This window comes from Abrus precatorius, unplaced genomic scaffold (genome assembly GCF_003935025.1).
Source record: "Abrus precatorius isolate BTA unplaced genomic scaffold, Abrus_2018 Scaffold10, whole genome shotgun sequence".
Taxonomy (NCBI): domain Eukaryota; kingdom Viridiplantae; phylum Streptophyta; class Magnoliopsida; order Fabales; family Fabaceae; genus Abrus; species Abrus precatorius.
Genome location: NW_020874292.1, coordinates 7,412,006 through 7,426,516, shown reverse-complemented (window position 1 = coordinate 7,426,516; position 14,511 = coordinate 7,412,006). Strand labels below are relative to the sequence as shown.

At 29.6% G+C, this 14,511-nt stretch overlaps 2 protein-coding genes across 2 annotated transcripts; one reads left to right on the top strand and one right to left on the bottom strand.

Moving 5' to 3' along the window:
- The first annotated feature begins 11,009 nt into the window (after window positions 1–11,009).
- On the top strand, window positions 11,010–12,877 carry LOC113852935 (small heat shock protein, chloroplastic). Its single transcript, XM_027483336.1, has 2 exons — window positions 11,010–11,341; window positions 12,285–12,877. Exons 1-2 carry the CDS (start codon window positions 11,080–11,082, stop codon window positions 12,710–12,712), a joined length of 690 nt encoding a protein of 229 aa, XP_027339137.1. The 5' UTR covers window positions 11,010–11,079; the 3' UTR covers window positions 12,713–12,877.
- LOC113852936 lies at window positions 11,721–14,025 on the bottom strand. The gene has a single exon (XM_027483337.1). It carries the CDS (start codon window positions 13,727–13,729, stop codon window positions 13,301–13,303), a length of 429 nt encoding a protein of 142 aa, XP_027339138.1. The 5' UTR covers window positions 13,730–14,025; the 3' UTR covers window positions 11,721–13,300.
- Between the last annotated feature and the right edge of the window lie 486 nt (window positions 14,026–14,511).

Genomic DNA, 14,511 nt, shown 5'->3' with positions numbered 1-14,511 from the left:
CAATATATAACTAAGAATATTAAGAAATATTAAATTTTAATTAACTGATTATAAATTTAAATGATAATTAATTTTTATAATTTTTAAAATTAAATTGTCTTTTAATTTTACTGATCCTTTAATGATATGATAACATATTAATTAATTAATTAAGATTTATTTTTGAGTGGCCAATTAAAGAATAACAATAAAAAAATAAAAATTTTAATTAATAAATATCCATCAATATAAAAATTTTAATTTTTTTGAACTTATATTCTCATCTATATGTTTACTATCCAAATGTTTAATACACATATAATAAAAATGTGTTAATTTTTAAAAAATTAAAATTAAACCTTATTTTAAAGAAATTAAAATTATAAATTTAGAAAAATTAAAAATATATTTAACCTTTTAAAAAATTATTCTATGGACGTTTTCCACTCAATACATCTCTTTCTATTTTTATGCTGTCGTTGGGGGGACATCTAATCTAACATCACGAAAAGTCAACTATAAATGTGGCTTTGCTTTGACCGTAAAGTTCCCAGCCATTAATGTTTACTCTGATGTTGAATAGTCGTTGTGCCTTTTCCCAACGGCAAAGACTAATGTCCTAGTCGTTAATATTTAGTAGCTGTTCATTAATTTTTACTATAAATCGATGCGTGTAATTCTATTATCAGATTTTTTTGGCTAAATTGTCATTACTAAATAGATTATTCAGTTGTTTATTAAAACAAAAAAGTTGTCCTTGTATGAGAAAAAATGATAGAAGAGGCACGAGTGGCTCTGATACATAATTAAAATATTGCATTAATAATTAATTTCCATTTTTTAAAATAATATAAATAAGTAATGCTATGCGTAGCTTCATACTATAATAATAAAATTATTTTCACATTTATTATTAATATTAATTTATAAATTCATACATAAATGTCTTATTTATTTATTTTAAATTTAACATGAATAATATTAACATGAAAAAGTTCTTATAAAAAAATGATTTGACCATATATTATTATTCAATTTTATAATTAATATTTTCAATTATTTTATTTTTATTTACACTTGCTTTTTTGGTCACCAAGATTTTAACTATTTCATCTTACCTGTTCATTTATACTATTACTTAATTAACGACTTTTTAAAAAAAGGAGAATTAGTTTATTTTTAAAAAATATTACCCATGAATATTTCTATATATAATATTTAATTTGTTTATTTAATGAACTATTTAATTATGTATATTGCAAATATATAATCATTACTTGAGTAAATGTGGTTTGAGAGATAATATTAACAATAATTTCAATACGTTTAACATTAATATATGTTCTATCAAGTATATATCAAATAATTAAGGATTTATTTGGCTGTTAAGATGAGATAAAGATAGAAAGATCCTCACGACGGAAAAGATCGACCAACATTGTACTATGCGTTTTGGAACCTTCCATTAAATGCCTTTTAAGCAGTGGAAATAAATGAGTAGTTGTTACTTTATTGGATGTGAGAAAGCACTTAATATTATCACGGAGACTTTTGCACCATTGTCCACTGCTAAGCAATTAAACGAACACAATAAGTGAAAATGTAAGGAAGAATTAGTCATGAAGAATAGTCAGCGACAAAATTAGAATTACCGTAAGTGAAATGTAAGTCAAAACAGCGTGTTTTAGCTGAAATTTGCGAGAGTTATAGATAAGATGATTTCATTCTATTTAAATGATGTAATCTCCATTGTAATAGGCATGTAGAAATTAATAACATTGAGTTTTCTTAAAATTCTTTGTGCCCTTGTGTGGAGTTCTGCGAGTGATGTCGTGAGTGTGTTTGGTGGTAAGTATTGGTGAGAGGAATTAATAGATTGATCACTTACAATCTTTACATCTGATATCAGAGCGAGTTACGATGAGAAGCAGCACTACGAATAATGATCTGGAGATTCGGATCGAAGGCTTGAAGAAGATGCTCGACACGGCACAACGAGAAAATCAAAAAATTCATTAAGACACACAATTGGCAATTGCAGAATTTGAGCAAAATCACAAGCATGCTATGGATTCCATGACAACATTAATGGAGCAACTTCTCAAGAAGGTTAATCTACTAGGCAATCATTCTCATTCTAATAACGAGGAAGAGGAAGAATTGGTCAGTGTCAATCAGGCAGATTCGAACAAAATCTTGGAACGAGCTCAGATTCCCTTTCCTTCTTTTGATGGATCAAACTATCGAGAATGGCAAGCAAAGGTGGAACCGTTCTTCAAATTGGAAAATACTCCTCAAGATCAACGAGGGAAATTACTTCTTTTACCCATGGAAGGAAAAGCTTTTATCTGGCAGAGACATTACACAGCTCACACAAGCAATATGATTAAATCTTGGCAGCAAATTTTTCAAGATGTAACTGCAAGATTCGACATGGGTAATTATGATGACCCAATTTCTGAATTGTCAAAGCTGAGACAAGAAGATACGTTGTTAGAGTATTTTGAAAAGTTTGATCAACTTCTAGCAAGGGTAGAGGTCACAGAAGATATGACAGTCAGTTTTTTTGTGGATGGTTTAACTCCTTTTTTGGGGAAATCCATACGACTCCATAGTCCAAGAACTCTCCAAGAAGCTATGAGATTGGCAAGGTTACAAGATGATGTTTTACAGGAATTGGAAAAGAAAATCACTGGTCACAAGATTAAACCATATGATGGGCCCAGAAGTTTTGCAAGAACTTGGAATTCAACAACAATTAATTCAAGAACCTTTCTAATTACAAACACACATAGTCAAACAGTAACTTCTCCTTTAGAGCAGCTTGGAAAAGAAGGATCATCAGCAAAATCCAACACCATAAGAAAAGAGATGAGTGACAGAATTGTAAAGGGTTTATGCAGATTTTGTGAAGAACCATAGAATAAAACTCATAGGCAAAAATGCATAGTTTGGGGGAAGCTTACTGCCATCTTTGCTTCTCCAAGAGATAGTTCGAAAGATTCTGAGACAGAGGAGGACATTATAGCCACAGTAACTTTGAGCAAAGAATTGTTAGAAGAGGATCTTGTTCAGATTTCTTTGCATGCTCTCAAGGAAATAGCTGGTGGTCAAACTTTACAGTTGAAAGGGATAATTCATAAACATGAGGTTCCATTTTTAATGGACACTGGTAGTACTCATAATTTTGTGAGTGACAAGTGGGTAAAAAAAATTAGGTTTAACGACCCAAGACATTACTGAATTTCCTATCATAGTTGCAAGTGATAAACATGTGGTCATTAACAAAAAGTGTATTTAGTTGCAGTGGAAATTTAGAGATCATGTGTTTCAGGGAGATTTCTTGGTATTACTTGGATCTAATTATGGTGTTATATACTTTAGGAGAAATAAGGTGAAATTGTGCCCTTCTTACCATACAATTTGAACACCAAGGAGAAGTGGTCAAATTAGTGGGAGAGCAGCATCACAGAACACAGAAATATGGTCATTTACAGTGTATTTTTACGTCTATAATGGAGGAGAATCAAGATGAAGACAACAACCCAGCTTTATTGTCAGCCACTCAGCAGAAGGAGTTAGAAGAGCTATTGTTCACTTTTGAATACATATTCAAAATTCCAGATACACTTCCTCTAAACAGAAAATATGATCATCAAATTCACCTGACTAGCAACACTCCTGTAAGTTCTAAACCTTATAGATATCCTCATGCACAAAAGATAGAAATTGAAAAGATAATTGAAGACTTGCTGAAAACTGGTTTCATCAGAGAAAGCAGTAGTGTTTTTGCTTCTCCAGTAGTTTTGATTAAAAAAAAGGATGGTGGATGGAAGTTATGTATAGATTATATAGAAAATTGAATTCTGCTACTGTGAAGAACAAGTTTCTAATTCCACTAATTGAAGACTTGTTGGATGAGTTAGAAGGGGCTGTGTACTTCAATAAATTGGATCTCAAAAGTGGCTATAATCAGGTAAGAATGTGGGAGGATGACATTACAAAAACTGCCTTTAGAACCCACAGTGGGCACTATGAGTGTTTTTTATTATTGTTTTATTAAACTATGAGATAGCCAAAGATGGTTGAACAAAATCTTTCAATCAAACCTGAAGCTTCTTTTATTGAATCACTAATTGAAAGGTATATACTTTGGACTTTTATCGAGAGTCCAGTCCAGTACAAATTGTATTGGGTCTTACGTTTTTGTTTTGCCGTTAGCTAGTTGAACAATTTCAAATTCATAAAAAGCCGAGTCTGAATCTAACATATATATATATATATATATATATATATATATATAAACAAACAAAAGTAAAATAATAAAGACATGACCTAAAGTAAAATCTAGAAGCCTCTATCATTTATCGCGCAAAATTGAAGATACTGAGCATTTGGGAAAAAAGTTCGTTGTTTGCAATGAGTAAAAGGAAAGAACAAAATAGAAAGGTGATGGTCACTGTTGAGTTTTCGTTGGACGTCCAGGAAGGTAGGGCGATATATGAAAATGAAAGAGAGATGTGATTTAGGAGGAGATGTGTAAGTTTAGTTGTTAGAACTCCATAGCTAAGCTTGATTAACGAAGGTTATGGCTTCACTAATGGAGGTAAAGTGAAGATTACTATTTGGAGCTTATTCTTTTATCACTTCTCGTGTTTTCCTCTTTTTTTATGTGCATTAAGTGCCTTATGCATTGTATTTTACATTATGGGACTTTGGTATTTTGTATTTGGCATGCATTATGTTTTTATATTCTCAATTTGTGTTAAGAAATGGTAAGAATATTCGGAACAAAATCCAAGCAACCTCAAACATGTAACAAAAAATAAAACTGAATTCAATTTATGCAACTCATAATAATAGACGAAAAGAATTACTTGATTTTTGTGTGTTTGATTCTTTTTTCTAGATTTTTCTTGGCCTTACTTTCCCTATTTGAAACTTTTCTCTTCTTTGATTGTTGGTTGTTGTTGTTGATTTTTCTTTTCTCCTTTCAAAAATTCGTTATTTTTCTCTATTCTATTTCTTAGTTTTCTCTGGTACTCCCTCTCTTCTTTGTTTTTTTTTCTTTTTAACCAACCCTCTCCAAATGCTCTCATTCCCCTTTTTATATTCCTCTTACGCTTACTTTACACTCTGCTGCTTCTCTTTTAGATTTCTGGATATTTATTTGTTGTCTCTATTTCACTTCCTTTCTCATTTGCTCATACACGTTATCTCCGTTTCTTACAATTTCATTTTTTATGGGATTTTTGCAGGCGGCAAGAGCAATTTTTACAGGCAGGTTACTTGTTCCTCCATGGAGCCTCTTTTTCATTTTTACATTATTTAATTGTAATAAGGAAACAATGTGTATTTATAAGATTCAAATTGAGTGTAAGTTTTTAAACTTATACTAATGTAAGAAAATCCTATCTCATATATATATATATATATATATATATATATATACGTCAATCCTCTTCTTCTTCTCTTCCTCATTCAAGAAACTTAAATAGAGATTGCTTAACAAAGAACAAAACATATTTTAAAAGAAAAATATTGAACTTTTATTTTTTTAATAACAAAAATAGTACACTTTAGCACATAAAAAATAACTACTCACTAACAACATGGTCCTATAAATAAACCATGAACATAAACGAGGTTAACAAAATGCCTAAACTTCTAACTGACTCGTTAAGACTAAAACAACAACAACAAATAAAAATAACATAAGTTGAAGTGGACATGTTAAGTCCTGAAATATTTTCTTAACACAACTAATCAACATTTTCAATGATTCTATAGTACCCTTCAATAAATTTCATTTCAATTAGAATTAAATGTTTTAAATTAATTAGAAAGCTAATGACAAATTACTAATACAAAAAATGCTTTTAATATCAATTAAAAATAACATTTAACATAAGTTAAAGAATTACTATAGATACAATTGACATAAAAAGTTATAACTTTTTACATTAGTTGTACAATCGATGTAAAAAGTCTTGAATATCTGGTCTAGGAAGTGTTTTTATTTGTTAATAACATCAATTAAAAAAATGTTCTTATTCGTCAATAGCAAATAATTTTTTAACAGTATTAATATTCGTTATCAATGTTTCTCTTTAATGTTTGTCAATGTTTACTTAATATTTATTTATTTATTTTGTCATCAATAAAAAATATTTACTAAATATTTAACTTTGTTGCATTGTCAATGAAAAATATGCAATTTTCATTATCAATGTTCATTAATATGTAAAAAGTATTTTTTTTTATGTCAATTTGAAAACAATCAATATAAAAAAAATATTTTTTATATTAATTTAAAAAATAACTGATATAAAAAATATTTTTTATATCGTTCTTATAATAATTGATATACAAAATACATTTTACATTTAGCAACAAATATAAAAAATTATGTAATTTTTTATCTTTATTATAGTAAGCTTTAAATGAACATAACTTTTAGTATATAACTCTAATTTATATAAATTATGTTATAGTTTATTTCATATAATTTTTTAAGATTTATTTAACTTAGATAATCATACGGAGTTTGAATAAATTTTTTTAAAAAAAATTTCAACATTTTTTTTATTTTTTTAATATTTTATTATAATGGTTCAAGAAACAACTTATGTTTTACATCGATTATTTAAGTAATACAAATACTTTACATTTCACTCTATTCTAACATTTTTTACATATGTAGCACTTCAAATTTGTCCTAAAAAAAACGATACTTGTGAATGTGTTAAGATAAGATGTATTGTTTATGTAACTTTAGTTTTATTTTTTTTTATTTTTTGTAAATAAGTGGTGATGCTCTAGATAAATATTTTTTATTTGCTTTATTTAGAGAAATTATTTTTAAATTTGCCATATTTCTTTTTTAAAAAGCCTCCCATGGATGTAAAATCTAACATCAGAAGTGTAATCTACATGTTGCTTTGCTTAAACCGTAAAGTTCACAACAATTAATGTTTGATGTTGAATAGTCTTTGTGCCTTTTTTCAGCGGCAAAGGTTGACGACTCATTTATTGGCTTCTCAGGACCCATTTTCTAGTAAAATTGATTATTAAGTTGTTAATTAGAACAAAAAAATTAAGAAAAAAAAAGATAGAAGAGGCACGAGTGCCTCTTGTACGTAGTTCAAATATTGCATTAATAATTAATTTCCATTTTACAAAATAATATATAAATTAATAATGCTACGTATAATTTCATCCTATAATAATAAAATTATTTTGACATTTATTATTAATATATTCATTTATAAATTCATACCTAAATGTTTTATTTATTTGTTTATTTTTTAGTTTACATTTAACATGAGTAATATTAACACTAAAAAGTTCTTATAATAAAAAAGATTTCACAATATATTATTATTTGATGTTATAATTAATATATTTTCAAGTTCTTTTTTTTTTAATTTTAGTTTGTACTTGCTTTTCTGTCACCAAATTTTTAACTATTTCATCTTAGCTATTCATTTATACTATTGCTTAATTAAGGACCTTTTTTTTAAAGGAGAATTGATTTATTTTTAAAATATTACTCATGAATATTTCTAAATATAATATTTAATTTGTTTATTTACTTAACTATTTAATGTATATTGCAATTATATAGTCATTACTTGAGTAAATATGGTTTGAGTGACATATTAACGATAGTTTTAACCTATGTTTAACATTAATATATATTCTATCAAGTATATATCAAATAATATTAAAAACTTATTTGGCTGATAAGATGAAATAAGGATAGAAAGATCTTTCACTAATAATGTTAGTAATAACACACTCTTTGTATATCTTTTATTATGAACTTAAATTTATTAAAAATTATATATTTACTTTTTTCTTATTTTTAAAGTAATATTTTTTATTTTTCAATAAATTTTAATTAATAATAAAGGGTGTGTTAAGAAATACGTTGCTATCTTCCTCTTCAATTAATTGCTTTTTAAGCTGTAGAAATAAATGAGCAGTTGTTACTTGTATTGGACGTGACAAAGCAATTAATATTATCACGGAGACATCTGAAGCGATTAAACGACAGAACAAGGGAAAATGTAGGGAAGAATTAGTCTACAGACATCACATGCACGAATCTAAAGTTAGACAATTGGATGCATGAAGAATAGTCAGCGACGGGATGATCACAACGAAGGTTCGAATATATGCTTTCATCTCTATAAATACCACTTCTTCTGGTGTTACACTTCCATCCTCAAACTTGCAATTAGCTACATTTAGATATCCACACATTTTGCTAGAAATGGCCCTCCTTCGTCCCTCCAAATTAGTGTCATTTGTTGCTCTTTTAGCATTACTTTTACTGCTCATGTCTTCTACGCTGGGAATCGCTGCCCAACCCAACACTCAACTTGGTATGTTGCTGTTTTTTTTCCAATGTTTATATAAAGGCAAATACTAATTTTAATTACTGTTGCTGCTTAATTTATATTTACATAACTTTAATGCATCTCTAAAATAGTTTTTGATACTTTTATTTATTGATTAATTTCTTAATTAGTATCTTAACAACTGCCAGTACATTTTACGTAGAAGTTAGAATCATATACTGAACCATATATATTGATACTGAATAGAATTTTGTTGACCTTACCCTTTAAGATTAAGTTTAACCATCTGTAATAGCATTTTTTTTATTCAAAAAACATATTTATTATATTGAAGTAATAAAAATATGATAAATACTTTTTTTTTAATTTATATATATATTTATTATTTCTTCTTTTTTGAGTAATTTGTTCACTTTTTATACAATGCAGGGCGAAGACTTCTCCAACTTGAAGGTTATGGTCCTTATCCTGGTGGTGGAGGATATGGCTCACCACCAGGTAGAGTATATAACTCATTACCATAAGAAAATTATCAACCATGAAGGGGAAATTAAGCTATAGAAAACATCCAGTCTACCCAGAATTGCACTGGCTAAATAAGAGATGTTGGTGCCTTTAATATTATGATTTTATATGAGTGATACAAATTACTTTTATATGTTACTGCTAGAAATAATGTAGCATGTACTACTGTTAGCGACAAGTATTAATTGCAATGAATAAAATTATGTGGGTAAGTTTGCAAATTTGCATCTTCAAGAATTTCAATAGAACCCAAAAGAAAGATCATGATACAGACAGAAGTAACGATTGCAATCGTGTGACAATGGTATTTAATCTAAACACATTAACTGCTCTTAATTTTTTTATGAGAAGGAACGATGTTAACCGTGCCTATATAGCTATGCCTTAATAGCAAAAGACAGTTCATCAGCCTTTTCAACGATTCTATTGTTCTATACTCTTCATGAAATTTCATTTAAGTTAGAATTAAAAATCTTAAGTTTAATTAAAAACTTTGTGACAAGACATATGTAATTAAAAAGGAAAGGAGAGATAAAAGCAAGGCCAAAATTGAAAGAAAATGAAAAAACAAATCTATAGAAGTCTCCTATTATCTCCTATAGACTGCAACTTTGCCGTGGTTAAATCCTCCATTAATAATAATAACTAACTTATTAAAATAATTAATTTTTTAAATAATGATTGTGGTTTTTTTCTCTCTCATCTTTCCTCTTCTTTTATACATTCCTAATTTAATTTTTGTGTAATCTCTTTTATGCTAATGTCATTTATTATTCTTTAAAAAATGAGAGAAATTATAGGAAAGTGAAAAAAAAATGAATAAAAAAAGTTAGAACATGTTTATTTTATTTTTTTAAAATATAATATAATAAAAATTTGTATTACATTATATTTTTAAAAATAAAAAAACTATTTTAAAAAAAAACATACTCTTAATTATTATCATTAAAAAAATTAAATTAGTTGGTTGGTTTTATTAATGGAGCTTAACTTCTATAGAGCTAGATAGAAAAACAGTTTTTATAAGAATATAATTGAAATGCATTAATAACGTTAAAAAAAAAACTTATACCATTATTTATTCATAAATTGCTATGTTATTAAAAATAGGTTATTTTTATAATAATTACTTTAAAATTTATATTCATAATAATTTTAATTAATTGACAGTAATTTCTTTTGCATGCATCAAAATAAAATTTTTCTATAAACATGCATACAAATATATATATATATATATATATATATATATATAATATGTTATTAATGTGAAACAATTTACTATTCGCCAAGCTTATGGCGCGAGCACAAAACACACTGCCATCCCATATCATCATTAAAATTCAGAAATCAGTGACGTAATTGAAAAATTTAAAATCCATCGTGAGAATTTAGACAGGCGTTTTACGTGGAACCGTTGGTTCCGAAAAGGCCAAATCTGTTCAGCGGAGCATTCGATAACTCTCACGATTCTCTTCACCTCCAATATCACTTCAAGACAATGTTTAAGGATATTTTTATTATTTGTGTAAGAAATATTTATTTTAAAAAAAAATTAAAGTCAGTTAATTATGTTTGGCGAAAATTTTACCTTGTTTTTATTTTTATTTAGTGAAAAGCAAGTTTTATACATTATTTTTTATGTCATTTTTTAAAATATTTTTCGTGTCTTCTAAGCTGGCAACTTTTGGACGAGGAAAAGAGAAAGAAAAGAATAAATTCTAAAAGTTAGCCCAAGACTCGGATAAATGAATTCAAATTGTGAGCAAACGGGTTTAAACGTAATAATAGTCGGTAGCCAATTAGCCTAATTAGAATAATTTTATCTAATAACCACTCCAATTCGAGGGTTAATTATGTCCGTTAAAATTCCCAATTTAGAAATAAAGAACAATTACAATTTAGATTTGATTGCAAATTCCATTAGGACCAAGTTGTGTTAACTCCTTCGTCCTTATTCAGGATGTGAAATCACTTCAGAAGATCATTCCCGAAAGTAAGAGAAAAAAAGATGAAAACAAATTGTAAAGGCTAAGTGTTGGGTCCAGAACTTTCATAATTCCTCTCAAACTATCAAGACCCTTCTCCAGCTTTCACCTCCACTTTCTATATATTAAGAATTCTCAGTTCTCTACCCACATCAACACTACAAATTAATCCTCACTACTCTCCTAATTGACTAAAGCCACTTTTATTTCCTCTTATCCAAATGGCTCAAGCACTTTCAACTTCATCACCCCTGCTTTCACCAAAAACAGGGTACTCTGTTAAACCGCAGAACAATGTTGTTGCACCCTGCATCGCCTCTTTTTCGTGTAGGAAGCAATTGCCAAGGGTAGCAAGGGTGAGAGCTCAGGCTTCTGGAGATAACAAAGATAACTCTCTGGAGGTACAACATGTTAACAAGGGTGAACAAGGGACTGCAGTTGAGAGAAAGCCACGTAGATTTGCCATGGACATTTCACCATTTGGTATGTTTTCACAAACAATACACACTAATGTAGTATCTTCATTAAAATTGCAGTATTGATCAATGCATCCTTTTGCTATATAGCCTTACATGGTTCATTCAGTGCGGTTTCTTAAATATTTTTGGTGGTTCTTTAAATAGCAATTTAAGTCAACTTTAAATGTTAATTTTTATCGTACAAATTATGGAGGTAAATTTTAATTACAAAATAATGTCAAATGATTCAAAACTGTCCAAGTAACTGCACTTAATTTCTGTATTTTACTAAAATATACCCCTTAAACACACTGTTATTAACTTATTGCAAAATTAAATTTTTCGTATAATGAATTGAAATCGGTTCAGTGATTCTTAAATGATTTTCGTGCTGATTGTGATTCTGTTATTAGTGATGCTTCACAAATATTGTAGTTGTTGCTGTTGTCATATATTCCACCATTGCCACTAATTTTCCATATTCGTTTTTATTTCTCCCTATTAATTGGATAGCTTTGCGCCCAAGTTTGGAATGATAAAGGAAAGAAAAACTTTTTGACACTTACAAATAACTTGGCTTCAGGTATTGGTATAATCCTTTTGGTTTGATTCTGTTGTTCATTTTTGACAAACGAAATGAAAATGAAAACGACCAGTGACTATGCTTCATAATCATAACCAAACTCAAGGTTTGAAGCTGAAGCCAGAAACCATGACAAGCATTACGGAGTGGGAAAAAAATCCTAGATATGTCAATTTCTGTAGATACCCAAAACTTAAGCAAATTCAAAGAAAAAGAATATAGTTTTTAATGTTTAAAATTCAAGTGATTCATTAAAAATTTATAACACCTACCTTTGAATAACGAAAAGTGAAAAGGGATGGACCATGAATGGTAGCTACGTTTACCTGAACTTGCTTCCAGCATAGTTAAACATTACACTAACTTGTAGTGTGGCCTATTGCAGGACTCTTGGACCCTTGGTCACCCATGAGAAGCATGCGCCAGATAATGGACACGATGGATCGAATTTTCGAAGATACCGTATCATTCCCTGGAAGAAACCTTGGAGGAGGGGAGATCCGTGCCCCTTGGGAAATCAAAGACGAAGAACATGAAATCAAAATGAGGTTTGACATGCCGGGTCTTTCTAAGGAAGATGTCAAGGTATCAGTCGAGGATGATGTGCTTGTTATAAAAGGTGATCATAAGAGTGAACATGGTGGAGATGATTCTTGGTCAAGCAGAAGCCATAGTTCCTATGATACCCGTTTGAAGCTTCCGGATAATTGTGAGAAGGACAAGGTTAAGGCTGAGTTAAAAAATGGTGTGCTTTATATCACTATTCCTAAGACCAAGGTTGAACGCAAGGTTGTTGATGTGGAAATTCAGTGAGATGCTAACTAGTTTGTACAGTATCCTTTTGGAATGTTTTTAATTCTTAATATGCTGTGATAAGTGTAGAAAAAAAAAATGAAATAATTTGCTGCTATGTAATTTTATTTTCTTGAGCTGTCAGTTTCTTTCTCATGTTTCATTAAATGAAAAGTGTGTTTCTATTTATTCAACTGTGTTTGGAGCATCAATTTGATTGATCATAACCTCCAAGGAGATGTAAAACGGAACTAATCCTCAAATATTATGAGTATTTTTTTAATTGGGAATTCAATCGCCTAACCTCTATTCGAAGTTATTAACAAACACACACAGAACTAATCCGTGACAAAAAGCTAATAAGAAACCAGCCAATGCAAAGTGAATGTGAAATTGGAAATTAACCTTAACTAACTATTTATACTAGGTTCTATGTCTGCCTTCACATTCTTCATTTCTTTCAGTTCTTACAGTCCAACTACCTCATAAAATAAAGCATTAAAACAGCAACCATGCTACCTCAGAAAAAGAAGGAACAATACAAAAAGGAAGAAGGGAAAGGAAAGGTCAAAATGAAAAAGCGACAAGTATACTTTTATATACTATATGTTACTCATTTTCTTCAGGTATAGAGTCCAACTTTGGCTTGCCATTGCTTGGCAAATTAACACTAACTGTTTGAACCTCTGAGAGTATATCCTCTACGGAGATCTGTTTGGTCACTAACTGCTCAAGCTGCTGCTTAGTTATTATAACTTTGATCCTCTTTATTCCACCACCTGTCTCTCCCTTCATCAAAGTTGAAAGATTTGGAGGGGAATGCAAAGAGGGAAGCAAGTAGTACAATCTTCCTGCCTTTAATTCATGATCTGGGAAGAGAGGCTTTGTGGCTTTCTTTGATACACCAATACCATAAGTTGGAAAATTTGTCAAGATATCTTTGACATGGATTGGGGAGCTAAACTCTAGTACCTTACCATCTGGTTTGGCTACCCTCACAGCTTTAACATGCTTTGTCATGGCAAGACAATTGCCCATTTTATTCTAATGAAATGATGAAGAAGTATATGAATGCTTCAAGATGGTGAGATGTTTGATAGCTATAGAGATAACTGCATGGAGTAAAATGATATGTGAAATGTTAGCCTGTGTGTGTGAGAGAGAAAGAGAAAGCTGGGAAAGGAAGAAGAAGTTTGAGTGGAAAATGTAAGCTTTTGCGGTTTTAAGGGAAAGCAAGCGAGATATATAGTGAGGTGAGTTAAAAAAAAATAGAAGGGTTTGTTTCGTGTGGAGTGGAGTAGAAAGGAGCCTTTCTGTTGAGTAGAAAACTTATGGATTAGGGAAAGAAAGAAATAATATGTGAAAAAAAAATGTTGAGAATGGAAAATTAAAGATTTGTCAACACGCATGCAGCATAGGTCGGTTAGTGGAAAGTGGCGCAATTGCATTGCCCATTCAACTATTTATTGAGTCCCTCCACCCCTATGGATGCAACTATACTCCTATGTGCATATGTATGGTTGTGCCATAATAAACAGTCCTATATGCACTTCAAAAATGGTACAAGTGGCCTTGTGTGATTGGATGGGCATGCTGCTAGCATTGCTTTTGGAATAAACTAGCATGTCCCAATTAAGTGGGGGAAAAAATCTACTAGAACCAGGATATAATGGCGAGGGATATTTTTGTTCCTTCATATTTTATGAATGAGGTTTCTTATTTTGAACCTCATATATGATCATGTTTATTTATTCTTTTTGGATTGCATCACCTCATGCTTTAGGTGACGTCCAAGACAATTTTTTTGAAAAATACCCAAA